Source organism: Branchiostoma floridae, chromosome 2 (assembly GCF_000003815.2).
Source record: "Branchiostoma floridae strain S238N-H82 chromosome 2, Bfl_VNyyK, whole genome shotgun sequence".
NCBI lineage: Eukaryota > Metazoa > Chordata > Leptocardii > Amphioxiformes > Branchiostomatidae > Branchiostoma > Branchiostoma floridae.
The window spans coordinates 17714913-17731436 of NC_049980.1; the positions used below are offsets into that span (position 1 = coordinate 17714913).

Here is a 16524-nt window from a genome sequence, read left to right on the forward strand (position 1 = left end):
ATGATGAGAATCCGTTGTTCCCTTCTTGAGTTATCCTCGTCAGAAGTTTTTGACAAAAATGCCCCTGCTATTCCCAAACTAGACGCTAGGGGGCCCAAACGTACGTAATTTTTTCCTGAGCACAAGAGCTATCTAATACTTAAAAATCTTGACCATAGCATGTTCAGAACACCGAGATAGCAAAACCGGAAGTTGCGCTGCAGTACCAAGGCCACACACCAGGGGGCCCAAAATTACTGTGTGTCCAGGTCACATACCCCAGCCCAACACCACCTCAGCTGCAGCTGCTGCTGCTTGGTAATGCGTCTGTGGTGATGGTTCAGGAACTCGTTTTCTCATGATGGCTTTGGTTACTGCGGTACACGACTTAAGTCATCCATGTGCCCAAGTTGGATTACTTCTAAATGTATTGCATAATCAATAATTCACCAAAATAACTACCCGAGTGTTCATGGGAGGGTCGACCGGTCACCGTCCTCGAATCCAAAGCATTGCGCAGCGCGTGCTATTATTCCTAAGTACTAATTTCGCCGTACGCCTAGTTCAATACTTTGTTCAGTCATCCATACTATTAGTATGTCTGGCGCAGGAACCATTGATTTTGAATATATTAGCGCATTGGCATGTAAATTATTTAATCCGCAAATCGTCTTATTTGCTTTGCGTTTCCAGGGTGGTAAAACAGAGGATGAAGCATTCGGGCACTGAAATTCTCAAATCAATTCAAGTCTTAATTACTGGAGTAATGCGGGTCACCAAAGGGAATCTGTGATGACCTTTCTTTCGAGAAATAGATTGAGTTCAATCCAGAAAGGGCTGCTGTGGGTGAACGCACACGTTAAGACGGTCCTTTCTATCAGACGTGCACTTTGTCTTCCTAGTTTAAGGTCCGCCGATAACCGTTCTTGCGTATAAGACTGACAGGTAAATGGGCCATTTTCTTCCTTATAAGTACATAACGCAAGCGGGAGGTCTGGCTGCATAGTGCTGGATTGTGATATTCATTTGTCTCTTGGCGGGGAACTGAAGACACAGTCGTCTTGCGGCTCCGGTCTACTGGCTTGACTAATTTTCCCGCCACAGCTCAAAGCTAATGCGCCGGATTCGTTTACCAGGTAGGAACGGGTCGATAAGTGTTGTTTGTGTTTGCACTGTTGTAGGTCAAACTGAGCTGCCCCGGGGCAAGCAAACACATGTGTTGAAGGTGTCTTTGAAGTCGTATTTCTTTGTGTCCACAGGACCAGGGCAAGCCACATCTTCAGACCACTGAAGTCCCAGGACACCGTGTTGAGATGGTGCCTGTCCACGTCACAGAGAGGGTCTGCTTGACTCCGGAACCTCTGCAGAAGCACTGCTACAAGAGCTGCTGTGAGTACGAACAGGGGCACAGGTACATAGAGGACGTTCGCTACGTATTGGGCCTGTCTCAGGTCCACTACCTGACGTCGTACATCCACAACCCTGACACGTCCAGACCTGAGTACCACATCAGCGCCGTGCGGTGCGAGCCTCGACACAAGCCACGCCGGTGGCTGTCAACAGTCATCCTGTATCCCAAGAGGCCTGTTTGGAGTTACATTTCTACTGTGGAATACAGCATAAACAGACCCACTTCGCGGAAGCGGTACATGACGAAACTGGACATGGCGGTCGGGGATGGCGATGAGGAAAACAACATCGTCGCCACGAACATGCTATACTTTCCGAAGAGGCGAACTCCGTCCTTCTGGTCCTTTTTCATCACCGAGGTGAACAAGGAGCACGTAGACAAGAAATTCGCAGAACTGAATAACTTCAAGATCAAGCGTGACTGGCAAAAACAACTGTCCTTGCAGGTTATGGCATAGACTCTATGCAAGGCTTGTCGATTCTAAACATAATTACGGAGTGATACTGTACGAATGTACGTACACGCTTTACTCACCAATGTGCATGTACCTCTACATACCGGCTGATTGCTATTGATTTGGCGACAAACCCAATTTTGGGTAATTACGCGACTAACGCCTGGGATTACGTCACCTCAGTCATTCAGTTGGACCTGTATGACCAGCGGCAGTTGATCGGTAATATTGACGGGAATAAGCCGGGTCTGTAGAAATCAACACACTTTGGTGTCACCCCCTACAAATTTAGAGCACGTAGAGATAGGAGGGTATATATAGTTAGACATGATAATCATAACTTAATTGGTCAATGGTTGTGTATGAAATAATGTCTTAGCATGCGGCACTATGTACGTTTTTCAACTTCAAACTAAACGTTGACATTTCGTTCATATACGACAGAACGCATCAAGAAATGTCAAATACAAATGTACCTGAAACGTATCAGGAACGATGATACTTGAAACAATGTACATCTATGAAACAAATGTATCATCTACTTCTTGACACAAGATTCTATGCTCTTCAGTTTGCATATATAGACATGGTTCCTTCTTTCGATTCAAGATAATGCAAATTGATTTTTATACTTACGAACTTAAACTACCTATATATCAACCCATTGTCAATATCATTAATAAAAATATTGATAATCCCCAATATCCCCGCTTGTTACTTTAATACCTCATAATAATGTGACAATTTCTGTTATTGTTTTCCTGATCACACAGTGACCAGAAAAACCTAGAAACCTTTCGCCGTAACATTCCATGACATGAACAGCGACACTATTCGAGTTTTTGTAGGCGGGCGGGCGGTGATCCAAATCGCCTAGCTTCAGCATTGATCATGAGCCCTCAATCCAGCTAAACAGGCATAGGAGACAGTTGCCATTTCACTGCCACACGGTAGTTGGGAAAACACACAACAGGCAACTTGGTAGGTAACGACATCAACTGACTTCCCAGCTCCACCGTGTTACGGCAATGGGCAGACGGCCTGACTGAATGTAATTGACTGGCATGGAAGAGCAGGTTTAGCAATACATTTGCACCTTAATGAGGCGAAAACAAACTACAAAGCAAAAAGTGATAGCAATATTGTAGGTACTGTCAGTATCCCAGTGGACGTTAAGTAAATATGAAGCAAAAGCAGAGGCCAGACCCTCAGCTTCTGAGTACTAGTAATCTCCGTCTACAAGATCGTCAGTATACTCAATGTCATTGGATTGTTGACCTTCCCTGCACTACATAGGTGTCCATTGAGAATTGTCTGCTAATGCATTTCACCCTGGGACCAAAATAAACTCTTTAAAACCCTAAACCCCAGCTTTTGACTGCTTTAAGTGCCCCCAGGTTTTAAGATGCCACTTGCTATTTACCAAGTCACGGTCACCTGGTATGATCCAGCAGACAGGAAGTATTGACTCGACAGGGGAATATCTGAACCACTGGAGACGTTTTATTTTACAGTCATGTTCCTCAGTAGACCACATTTATCTTCTAGTTTCATTTCTGGCATTTACAATACTTCTCACCAGTTTTCTTCTTGAAGAATGGTCACAACTAAGGCAAATATTTGAAATCATATCTTACCAAAAGTGTATCATGATTATAAGAATGATAAAAAGTTGTCATGATTGTTAAGAAGAGACATTTTATTGGATAAACATATAACAGACAAAGAATAATACACAAAAAAGTATGCTGATTGCCTGACTTTAGATGTTTTTTTTTGCATGTTCTGAACAAGGCAGAGATTAGAAATGTTGGCCCCGGCAAACAATCCTTTTACAAAATGTTAATCGCATAGCTTGTTACCGGTAGTTTCTCCAGTACAACATGCATAAAAAAATACTTTAAGTTAAAACTAGCAGCATTGCAAAATATATACAGCATGCAGAGAAAAAACAGTGATTCTAACCAATTCATCACAGGACATTTTACAGGTCTGAAAAATGCTAACAAAAGTTCTGTGTCAAGCAAATCAGGTGCCGCCAGATCCTTGATGTGATGTGGCTCCTCCTTCCTCTGTGTGGGAGGAAGCTGCAGCTGATGAAGCATTGTACACTGCATTGTCTTCACTCTTTGGGTTCTCCTCATCTTCAGTTATTGGCTGAAATACAATGAAGAATTTCAACCTCCTTGCTCAGATATAATACTGACATTCTTTGTATAAAGTGTGAAATATCAGGTAATCTGACAAAAATGCCATGCCTGCAGCAGCCAGTCTCCCTACTCTTTCAAAGTTTTGTACTATATTTATACAACAACATCTATATCATATAGCAAAACTTTCATGGCTTAAAAAGGAAAATGCAAACAAAACAGTATCTTTCCATAGGAGGACTTATTGAACACATTTAAACTTCTTTAACTGTCTAAGGCCATGTTGATTTCATATGATCTTCTGGGAATCCCAAAACTGATGCGAGCGTGCAAATAAAAGAAAAGTTTGACCAAAAAACTTTGCCATGATCATTATAAAATCAAAGTCCGGAAGAGTGACAAAAAAAGGTACCTTCAATATGAAACCAAAGTGGTCAAAAAGGTTGAACAAATGACTGAACATGCAGAATATAGCATACCAAACAAGAGATTCATTTTTGTTCTTTCACATCTTCTTTGACCTTGTAATGTTCTATGACAGTAGTATCTGTTTTCTGATATTTATTTCTGCAATCTACAGCATACAGGGCTCGAAATTCATTTTTGGGATTGGGTGCACTGGTGCACCCAGCTCAAAAAATTGGGTGCACCAAAATTTTTTTGGGTGCACCACTTAGATTTAAGTAGAATTTCAGAAAAACCTAAAACAAAACTTAGTTACATCAATACATGCTGTCAAAGTACCATGACAGACATTCTTTTTTTTTTCTAACACTTAGATGTCCAGAATTTGATGTATACTAGTATACTTTGATATCTTTACATACATAAACCCAAGGAAATATTTGGGTGCACCCTGTGCACCCACAGAAAATAATTGGGTGCACAGCTCCAATTTTGGGTGCACCTGGGTGCACATGCACCCAGTATTTCGAGCCCTGGCATATATTTACTTATTTTGAAGCCGATTTGTATAATTTAGAGTATGGTTGAAAACTTTTTTTTTTAATTTTGGGAAACAGATGAAAATTGATGCACACAGGGATGTAATCCATATAATCAAATCAACATAGCCTAATGATGGAAAAATAACCAATACCTATCAAGAATATTTAGTGCAACATGAAATGTACCTAATTTTTGTGCTCTGTGTAGGGCTTACAATACTTACCTTTAAGATAGCTAGAAGGTCCTCAGCCTGCTCAGCCATCTTCTTCAGAGTTTCATTTTCCTCTGTCAGATCCTGAATCACTTCCTCCTTCTCCTTGATCACAGCTTTCTTCTCGTCCAGCTGTTGGTGAAGCTGTGGTAAATAGCAAAGATTTGAAGGCTTTTTTTTCTAAGGAGGGGAAGAGATCCTCATGCTCTAGCCATGTGCCCCCTTGCCCAGGGGACCAGAGTCTCTGACAAGCATCATTTTCATTTGTTAACAAATTTTTCAACAGTTACGTACTTACAGTTACATACTACAATAGCATGTGTAGTGTGTGATATTGATGGGTACACTTACTTCTTCATTTTCCTTCAGTGTGTCAACTAGTGCCAGTCTCCTCTCCTCTGCAACATCCTGCCAGTAGGACTCAGGCGTAGGCTCTATGGTAGGGTAGGCAACATGTAATACTTCAAATTATAGCAAAAATATACGGTGTCATATTAAGTATTGATACAGAAAAAAATTCTAAAGAAAAAATATTATCTTTTTTTTCCAAATATAGAGGAAACTGAAAGGAAAAGTATAAGGTTAGCCTTTTCCTAAGCATGTACCTGTAGTGCACTATGAAGGTAACTTATCTTTACATACAAGTACATCTTAACAATAGTACAGATTCAATAGCATCATGTACCTGTTTAACATGGAGATGTGAGGTCATTTAACCTTAAGACTTAGAGGTCACTTAGGAATAACACCTAATTTCTGGACAGACCTGTTTCTGTATCTTCTATATAGCTGGTATAACCGCCCTTCGGCGTAACACACCACACCACTATCAATGCAGTGATCCTAACAAATCATATCATAATAAGGAGCCAAACTTCTTCAATCAGTGACTAATGGAGATGTGAATCAAACCAAATGAAACCAAACTTCTGTACATACCATTCTTCATGATATCTAGTGCCTCCTGTGCAAGAGACTTCCTATCCTCACAACTGCTGCTTTCGTTAGAAGAGTCTTGGTCTTGGAAGATCACAGGGGTTGTAGTTGTTGTTGTACGTGATACCAAGTCAGCCCTTGGTAGTTTGACTGGCTTGTTGCGCTCTCCGTCCGAGCAGCTTTTCCTCTTGGTGCTTTTCTGATTGAATAATTTCATAAAATCAAGAGTTTTACCAAGAGAGAAGGTCGATACAAAGTGAGTCAAGTTCAAAAACTACTAATGCAATGCTTAAGAAAACTAGAATCGAGCATGCTTAGCTTACCTTGTCAAGGAACCTTAGGATGGTGTTATTGCCAGCCAGTTGGCCGGGTTTGGCTGTAAGCTGGAGAGTCTGAAGCTTCCTTCTCTTTGGAGATGCAGTTGACATCTGTAAATAAAGGTACTAGTATGTTGCTCATGAAACAATTGGCCTCGGACTAAGTGATAGTCTCCCTCATAGTCATAGTCATAGTGACCTGCCCGACCATTGCCAGGAAAGTAAATCCCCAGCAGTGGAAATTGTGCAAAGGTAGGCTAATGAAGAAATCCCCTACAACAAATAGGAATCCCCTACATCAACATGGAAAACACCTACAAATGGGAATCCCCTGCATCAACATGGAAAAGCCCTACAAATGGGAATCCCCTACATCAACATGGAAAAGCCCTACAAATGGGAATCCCCTATAATTACCTCCATGAAATGTCATGGAATGGAGGTTATATTTTCTGTTATGTGTCTCTGTCTGTGTAGATGATTACTCAAGAACGGCTGGATGGATTGGTTTCATACTTGTTGTGTTGGTGGGCTGTGATGAAAGCTCGAATCGATGAGATCTTGGGAGCCGTATCTGTCGTTATAATCGATGTAATAATATCAGAAATCACCCCTATATTTGAGATATATTGGTACAGGCATCGTGCTGTATGTGTTTGTTAATGGGATTAGCTGCAAGCAGATAGTGAGGTGACAGCTGTTTGGGGAACCCCCAGTAGTTTTATTTATTTTATGTCTGCTTAGGACTGTTTGAAATATTTGTAACAGTTGGCACAGTAGTTACCTCCATGAAATGTCATGGAGGTTATATTTTCTGTTATGTGTCTCTGTCTGTGTACAAGATTACTCAAGAATGGCTGGATGGATTGGTTTCATACTTGTTGTGTTGGTGGGCTGTGATGAAAGCTCGAATCGATGTGATTTTGGGCGCCGTATCTGTCGTTATAATCGATGTAATAATATCAGAAATCCCCCCTATATCTGCGATATATTGGAACAGGCATCGTGCTTTAAGTGTTTGTTAATGGACTTAGCTCCAAGCAGATAGTGAGGTGATTTGTATGACAGCTGTTTGGGGAACCCCGAGTTTTTTTAATATGATAATTAGTTTTATTTATGTCTGCTTAGGATATCATGTAGATGTGAAGCGTAAGTATAATTGTAAGAAGTTGAGGTACATTTAACAGTAATGCTTAACAGGTATGGATGTCTCACATACTGTACTGCTGATTTGAGTGACATGGTGATTAAAATGCCATTAGGTCCTGTCATCTTAGATGGGTTGAGTGTCAGAAGTTTTATGGGCGATACAGATGTTCTGATTTCGTTACGATAAGGGACAGTTGTTAGTTGTCTCTTTCGTAGCCAATGGTACTTGTTTTTTAGCAGACGGGGTTAGCGCCAAGTATTCATCTTACAGTTGATGTAGGGCTATCAGAGGAAAGTGTGCATCTCATTTTTGTACCGTGTGAACAGCTGATGTTATGACATATTGGTGGAAAATCAAATCACCATCTGACTAAAGTTGGCCACATCCCTTCTTCTTTCTGAGTTTCCCAACTTCCTCCCACCACACCGCTCTGAGGCACATAGTCGAACCTCAATAATGCTGACAACCTTAGACAGTTTAAATGCCAAACATCAAGCTTAAGGAACACCACGCTACCATATGCTGTCGACCTCTTAAACGCACACTACACAATTAAGTGTCACATTTTAATAATTACTAATCAGATGGACATCCTCTGTGTCATTAAATAAATACACCACTACTTTCCCATAACATTTATAACCAAATTACTCTCAAATACAACCGACTATAAACATACATACCATCCACAAAAAAGCAATAAATATTTCATGGAGGTATGAGGTCCCCGAACTCTAGTTTAGTATAAGATGAAACCAATGGGAATGGTGATGTTAGCTATGATGATGATGATAATACTAACTTTTGACCTGTCTTTGAATGACTTGACTTTCCTGCGCTTGTGTTGCTGAGGTGATGCCATCTTCAGTACTTCTAACATGGATGCTGACGTGGTACTTCTCTCCTCACTGTCACTGCAACCACTGCTGCTGGTGCTATCTCTGGGGATGGTCTAGGTATAGAGGAAATCATATACCGGTAAACTCAATTGTATCTCTAAAGGCGCATCCACACTTGCTACAATGCCAACAGCAAGTTTCAAAGCAATATAAGGGCCTTAAAACTATTTTTTTTTTCAAATTCACTTTTCAAGTCATTTTTACACACAGTAATTGAGTAAATTTAAATACACATGTAACACTATCCTATTGTATATCCACCTTCATTGAGCAAAGATACAACATCATTGGGAGATGAGAACGCCGCTGGGGGGGTCATTATTTCAAATTTTCTGAATGCACGTGAACATAACTGATGATTCCTGAACGCTTCATCATCATCGGAGATATTGTCACTTGATCGAAACAGGTTTCAATTTACAAACACCGAATCAGACTCAATGCGCTCAGTGACCTTACATGTTCCCAAATCACTGAAAATTACTGACAGAAAGCCGTTAGTGACTCCATCCTGCACTGATTTATTGTTGGGCATAATAAACAAAGGGGTCAATTTGCGGCATGTTTGTGTATTTCGCGCAAAGTACAAAAAAAATTGAAAAAAAAAAGTGCTACTGTAAGTCTCTTTATTTCCGGGGTGTTTTTAGATTCGCGGTATTCGCGGAGACCTTCGTACCGCGAATCTACTTCTCCGCGGATGTGTTTGGTGCAAATGTGCCCCCCTCCCCAAATTCACGGCCGACCTCGAGATACTAGTAAGATAAAAGCAAGGAGTGATGCAAAAACAACACACATGCGATCATGTAAACGATATCAAAATTTTATTCAAAGTATACATATGTACACAAGTAATGCCTGGCTTCAATAATTTAGTTACTTGTTACAAAGAACAGTAAAGGAAAACAAAATCGGCCGTATACCGCGTGCCGAAAAAAAATAATACGAGGCCACGCGCAGCATAATTTCTCGTAACATCGGATCACTTTGAAGTTCTATTCCAGCGTTCTCTTCCATAACTCCGGTTTACACTCCATCATATTCGTACTAAAATATACTTTGTAGCTGCCGTTGACCACTGTTTGATTCACAGATTTCGAAAATGCAAAGCTACAAAGTTGTCTGAAACCTCGATCGCCATAATCCTTTGTTCTCGACGAGCTTGGCTTGGAATCAAGACGCCGAGAAAAAGACAAAAAAATCATGCCTACAGTTTCTATAAAATGTTCACTCTGTGCTCCAGTTGTCAACCAACCTGTATTTGACCTTTTTATTCCTGAATCCATGTTTGCACTTCCATAGAAAGGCTCTTTTAAACAACCGAAAACCGACGCTTCTACAAGCTTGTTGTGACTAGCTTGGGATTTCCCAAGCAGCATGGGCGAACACTTTTTTAAAAGAAGATACAAACACCTTTACTTGTCAAATGAATAAAGTATAAAATCACACACTCCTTAAATATATGTCCTTTATAATCATACAACATATGTGATAAATAGTTGTGCATTTTTTTATGGTTAAATTAGAGCACAATTGCACTGCTGGAAGCATTTTCACCCATACTATAATCGACTGTCCCGATGACCCTACATGACCTCCAAGGCGCCATCTTGCCAATCTGTGCCGCCGTCAGAACTAAACACAAACTTGCCAATTTCTCCTTGATTTCTCGCTAATTAACATTGTCTCAACATTTTCGAGATTTTCCTGACCATGCAAAAGTGAAATACTATCGAAAAGGATTAATATTGCCTTACGGACTGTCGGTAAATTCGCCGAAAATATATAGTTCAACCCACATGTTATTACGCGTAAACTTGCGCTAGCGCTAAGTACTCGGTCGCGAACTCTTTTTCCCACACATCGTCCACCGCGAATCTGAAGACAGCGCGGATTGGTCATTTGACCGAAACCGCGAATTTTAGGCGCCGCGGATCTAAAGAGACTTACAGTATTATGGTGAAGTACTATGTCAATGAAGCCGTTGTGAAGCCGCGTAGCACAGTGGTATTGTGTTCGCCTCGTGACCGAGAGGTCGCGGGATCAAATCCGCCTGCTGTACTGCCGGTCTTGTGCCCTTGAGAAAGGCACTTTACACGACTTTCCTCAAGTGAAAATGAGTCGTCCCTCGGATAGGACGTTAAATTGAGGTCCCGTATCTGGGGAGAGCCACACCCCAGGCACGTTAAAGAACCCGCCACATGTGCGATGGTGCGGTGTGAGTGGTCCAAAACCTACAGTTCCTTGGCCGCACCTGGGGCAATTACTGTCGTATTGAGGTCACCTGAGTGGCGCTGAATGGCAGCTCGCTCCAGACACTTGCGACAGTCGTACTGAGGTCACCTGAGTGGCGCCGAATGGCAGCTCGCCCCAGACACTTGCGACAGTCATACTGAGGTCACCTGAGTGGCGCCGAATGGCAGCTCGCTCCAGACACTTGCGATTTAGCCCCGCCTGTTGTAAGCTCCTCGCAATTCAGCCCCTGGCTGCAAAGAGTGAGTAGTCGGCCCACCCAATAACAATATCGTACCGATTGTCTTATCCAGAATATTAATATTTTTAAAAATTGCATAACGCTATATATGGATATATGGATGCCTTTAATGATTAATCTATATCTGATTATGACAACCTAGCAACAGAGATGGGCTATGCTTCATATCACCCCCATTAAACTCCTTTTCCGCCGTACGCATAAACTATCCACATACCCGCTAAAAAATCTCTGCGTACCCGCTAGGCTCTGCGTACCCGCTAAAAAAGCTCTGCATACCCTAAAACTCTCCACGTACCCGTCCCTTTCCGCCGTACGAAACAGCCGACACCCGCTCGGTCACAGGGCATACTCACACGAAAGTCGCATCTAATTACCCTGTACGGCAACGATACACGGTCTCGCATAGCCTATGCTATCGGAAACATTCCTGGCCACCTCTCTGCCCAGTGGCGTTGTACAAATCGCGCCAAATCCTGAGAACACTTCTGCAAACTGTGATGAGAAGCGGTCTGTTGAGAAGCAGATATCCCGCGTAACCAGGAAGTGACAATCGTCTGTGGTGATAAACTTGATTTGTACCCGTTTCAGCACGCAGAGAAAATTGCTGCCAACTTTGAAGGTTGATAAAACGTCAAGTCAACTTAAACTATCCGGTCTTACAGGCCACTAGGAACAAACGGTGACAACTATCGCCAGTTCATAAGGATAATATATAGTGTCTACTGTCTGTTCACAGCCAGGGGTCTTTGTGGGTCTGTACACAGGGGTATACTAATGGAGGGTGACGTGAGATAAAGGGCTAGTGGACCCAACCATAGTGGAATTATGTTTTATGGCAATGTGTGGTGATTTGATAAGATTGTATGTAGCACAAATATACTCTCCAAGCAGAGGTTAGGCTCCGACTGTTTCTTTTTAAACTATTTTTAGGCATCTTCATTTGTGACCCAACACGAGACATCAAGAAAATGGTACAAAATAGAAAGCCCGATAAAAACACCTAAAAAAAGTTAAAAAAAAACAGCTGGCACCTAACCTCTGCTTGGAGATTAGCACAAACATTTTGTACACAATCGCAGATATTCTATTATCAGTTAAGTCACCCTCACACCTGGGTCACCACTACAAATGAGTGCAGATAGAGATTCCCACCACCAGTAAATACATATGAACATCCCCCAACACCAGTGATCACAGGTGAAGATCCTCAAACACCAGTGATCACAGGTGAAACCCCAAACACCAGTGAATACATATATAACATGTGAAGATCCCCCAACACCAGTGAACACATGTGAAGATCCCCAAACACCAGTGAATACATGTGAAGATCCCCCAACACCAGTGAATACATATGAACATCCCCCAACACCAGTGATCACAGGTGAAGATTCCCCAACACCAGAGAACACGGGTGAAGATTCCCCAACACCAGTGAATTACATATGAAGATCCCCCAACACCAGTGAACACAGGTGAAGATCCCCCAACACCAGTGAAGGCATGTGAAGATCCACCACCACCAGTGAATACAGGTGAAGATCCACCACCACCAGTGAATACAGCCTACAGGTGAAGATTCCCCAACACCAGTGAATTACATATGAAGATCCCCCAACACCAGTGAACACAGGTGAAGATCCCCCAACACCAGTGAAGGCATGTGAAGATCCACCACCACCAGTGAATACAGGTGAAGATCCACCACCACCAGTGAATACAGGTGAAGATCCCTCACAACATACAGAAGGCCAGGACAGAAGAGTAACATCTACAGATCAGCTTTATTTATTCATTTGCTTCTGTGCATATATGGTACAATACATTTGTATTGAGAACATTAGAAAACACCTATTTACATGTACATGTCTTAATCACTACTTTTATTTTGAGTTCTGCATATTCTACATACTGTTGCACCTTTTGTACACATTAACAGTCTATGTATAATCAATAGATTACTAAGATAATTAATAGCCTGCTTCTTCACTATTAGCACCAACAAACACCATATTGAGTGACATCTGGCTTCCCATTATGTTTGTGGACATCCTGTCCCTTCATCATAGTATCCAGAAGTTCTCCATCTAAATGAAAATGGAAATAAAATGTTCTTTATCATTATCACAAAGCATAAGAAGCCATTATTTAGCTATCTACTGCACACAGGTGCCCTGTAATGAAATCATACTAGCAATTGAGTCCAACTTTAACCTCATCATAGAAGAGTTGCTAATGAATGCATGGTACACCTGTCATTTCAGACAAGACTGTTTTCAATATGCACAGACTCCTTTTTTTCATTACTAGATTACCTTTCCATTCATACTCACTATATAAGGTCCTACTAGGTCTAAATTTGCAGGAGAATTAAAGATACTGAAACATATAAAAAATTAATGCATTGGATTTAAAGAAAAAAAACTGGTGCAGCAGTAACAGCTCAACTAAACTCATTCAGCAGGAACCAGAACTAAAATAAACACGGGCTACACAGCACCACACAAATCATTGCTTTATCTCAACTTTTCAGCATTATCCTCAACTCTGAAGGATGCACAATGGCTGAAAGCGATGCTTGATGGCGGTGTGAGCTGCGTTGATTGCTGCAATACGTGCTGATAAAACAATGATTCTGTATCATATTCTGGCAACATATGATGTATAAAGTCCAGCTAGACAGATAACTTGTTATAAGTCATGTTACCTCATGCAGATGTCTATATCATCCCACTAATATTCCTCTGACTCTGTGGAGCTAACTTTGAAATGCGTAACGTTACTTACTTGTCTACCGATTTCGTTCCCTTCTAAGCGTGCTGACGCTGATGCGAAGCTCACTTCCGGGTTTCTTGGGCCCTACAGACCTCTTCTCACCACATTTTCACCACAAGTGTTCTCATGATTGGGCGCGATATGTACAACGCCACTGGGCAGAGAGGTGGCCAGGAATGTTTCCGATAGCATAGACTATGTGAGACCGTGTCTAGTTGCCGTACAGGGTATTTAGATGCGACTTTCGTGTGGATAAGCCCAGTGGCCGGCTATTACGTACGGCGGAAAGGGACGGGTACGTGGAGAGTTTTAGGGTACGCAGAGCTTTTTTAGCGGGTACGCAGGGCCTAGCGGGTACGCAAAGATTTTTTAGCGGGTACGCGGATAGTTTATGCGTACGGCGGAAAAGGAGTTTCATGGGGGTGATATTGCTTGAGTAAATCCATGTGTAAATCTTGAGCAAACCTGGTTTTGTACTCTCCAAGCTAAGCTTCGGCTCCGACTGTTTTTGACGTGTTTTAAAACGTTTTTATCGTGCTTTCTGTTTAGGCAATTCTGTTTTCTCTATGTCTCGCGGTCACGAAACCTCTGCTTGGAGAGAATGAGTCTTGTTCAGCTAGAAACGCCGAACTCGCTTAGCCCGAGTAGTACCATCCTCCGCAGTGACCACTAGCTTTCGCTAGGTTTATATATAGTTATAGGAAGCGAAAGAAATTATAATTTGAGCCAGCGGAGGTCACAGTGTAACTGTGGCTAAGCCAGCGGTCACCACGGAGGGTGGTACTGAGGCCATCCCGGCCAGGCCAAGCCTCGCTACCTTGTGTTAAATTTCCATTTAAAATGCGGGTACCCGCATCTTATGGCACAAAATATGATACAAATGAACTAGACAACACCATGACATACTGTCCTCGGACATTACCTTAGGATACGACAAAGTCGTGGATACTGAGATTTCTGCGGAGAGACGCGCGTTCTGTTCCACCGACGCCATTTCGAGTTTCCCACCACAATCACGTGCTGAGAAATACCCACACTGCACCACGAAGGCCGGAAGTGGGCCCGTGAACGACTGTAGTTGGCGCCAAATTCAAAACGAAGAACCTGCGTTGGCATGATCAGGCATTTGTTACTTCAGATTCAGGAAGGGCTGCAGGGATTTCACCTTCGAAATACCCGTTACAATCAGTCTTTACATGCCTGTTTGAATACGAGAAAATCACAAGAACCCCCAAATCCTAAAATAAACTCCTCAACAAAACGTACATATTGACTGGTACGTTAGTTGCATTGAACAATATGTGTAATGTTTCTGTAATGCATAGTGGAGCAGTAATCCGAGAATTCAATAATGCACTGCCCCTAAGGGCCCAGACTGCCTTTTTGTAACCTGTTCTACCTGGTTTTACAAACTAGGAATTGTGCAGGCATGGGGTAGATGGGGGCCCCCAAGCCCTTTTCCGTAGCGCGTAATCGGCGGTTTTAATGCATTCTACGTACTCCGTAGCGGGACAGCTCGAATTCAACGTAGAGCGTAATCGGTGCATTTTGCTTCGAGTGATATTGGCCCCTTTAATTTAACGTATTACGTAGAAGCTAACCGGATTTTACCGTAAAACGTAATTCATATGAATTGTTCGTAAAGCATAATCAAACTTAACTAGTCTACCGGCAAAGTTTACCCGTGAAAATGTATGAAATTGCGTCTCAAAGTGTCCAGATTTCAAAATTTCGCCGGACCTTCCTTGCAATTGGCTCACCCCTTCGGCAGTGGACATGGTGACAATATGTTGCGGGACCCGTCGGCTCCCAACTAGTAGAGATTTCTTTACCTAACTTAGCTTATTGAACAAGCAAATGTGCAGGAAATGGCATTTGAGGGGGTCAAGATTTCAATTTTTTCTCTGGGCGGGCCTTGGCCTCTGTGCGACGGCTTGGGCCTCCGGCGCTCACGACTCTCCAGCGCTCGTCGCCCTCAAAAACTTCTCTCTGACAGAAATGTCATTACATTGAGCATATAGTCTGCCAGCAAAATTTGTCCCTCTAAATGCAGGAAATGGTGTTTCAGAGGGTACAAATTTTCCCGTACGTAGTCTATGTAACACAAACTCCGCTGTCCAGGGCTGTAACTGGCCCCTCCCCGCGGAGGGCCGGCGGATGATTGGCGGGCTGCTATAAGCGAGATTTAATCAGGCTATCCCGTACGTACCTTGCGACAGTTCGTGCTTTCACTAGTTTCAGCGCTGGAAATCTGAAAATGATGTTTGGGGGCGTTGTCCTCAACAGCTTAAGCTAAAACCATGTGAATTTCTAATTGAAATGCCATTCAACTTATCTTAGCCTGTGAGCAAAGTTTGCCCTTCAAAATGCAGAAATAGTGTTTCAGAGGGTCAAGATTTCACAATATTCCCGGGGGAGCATGCCCCCGGACGCCCCTAAGATTGTCGCGCCTCCGCTTTCGATGCTACAAGTGCTGAAAATTACGTCACATAAGAAATTTGCTGTCGCCTCCTCGGCCAGCAAGACGGGCGCTTTTATATCGTGTAAGTAGCTGTTTGAATCCTGTTGATGGAATCATAAGTTCAAGTTGTTAGATCTCCTCTTCACGTGTTCTGCCGTCGGTGGAATTCAGCCAAATTACGATAAAGATTTGCATAATGCATTTGGAAACTTCGTAATTTAGCGTAGAGCGTAATGAAGCGTCCATAATTTAGCGTATTACGTAGCCGGCCCTCCCGAATTTAGCGCCCAGCTTTCCGGGTCCCCCCCCCCCCCTTGGGGGCCCTCGTAGATTCACAAA

At 42.5% G+C, this 16524-nt stretch overlaps 2 protein-coding genes across 5 annotated transcripts in view; one reads left to right on the forward strand and one right to left on the reverse strand.

The window, feature by feature from the left end:
• The window catches only part of LOC118409596 (refilin-B-like), an 8331-nt gene extending 4751 nt beyond the window's left edge, over nt 1–3580 (forward strand). For 3 of the 4 annotated variants that reach the window (XM_035810723.1, XM_035810727.1, XM_035810724.1), the window contains exon 2: nt 1239–3580. In XM_035810723.1, coding sequence (XP_035666616.1) covers nt 1239–1847 — 609 coding nt within the window. In that variant the 3' untranslated portion in view covers nt 1848–3580. Of the gene's footprint in view, nt 1–945; nt 1116–1238 lie in introns of those variants that run through there. The other variant, XM_035810725.1, reaches the window with a different exon arrangement.
• LOC118409595 (geminin-like) lies at nt 3533–14833 on the reverse strand. The gene is made up of 7 exons (XM_035810722.1): nt 14647–14833; nt 8359–8508; nt 6413–6517; nt 6093–6288; nt 5505–5587; nt 5166–5297; nt 3533–4001 (listed from the first exon to the last, which is right to left on the reverse strand). The coding sequence occupies exons 1-7, from the start codon at nt 14716–14718 to the stop codon at nt 3873–3875; spliced, it is 867 nt and encodes a 288-aa protein (XP_035666615.1). The 5' UTR covers nt 14719–14833; the 3' UTR covers nt 3533–3872.
• Nucleotides 14834–16524: the final 1691 nt, after the last annotated feature.

Bases quoted from the DNA above. Each gene is read 5' to 3' on its own strand.
- LOC118409595 (XM_035810722.1), bottom strand. From the start codon at position 14,718: ATGGCGTCGGTGGAACAGAACGCGCGTCTCTCCGCAGAAATCTCAGTA. The intron at 8,509-14,646 runs GTAATGTCCGAG...CTCTATACCTAG, and splicing joins CGACTTTGTCGTATCCTAAG to ACCATCCCCAGAGATAGCAC. The intron at 6,289-6,412 runs GTAAGCTAAGCA...TTATTCAATCAG, and splicing joins TCCTAAGGTTCCTTGACAAG to AAAAGCACCAAGAGGAAAAG.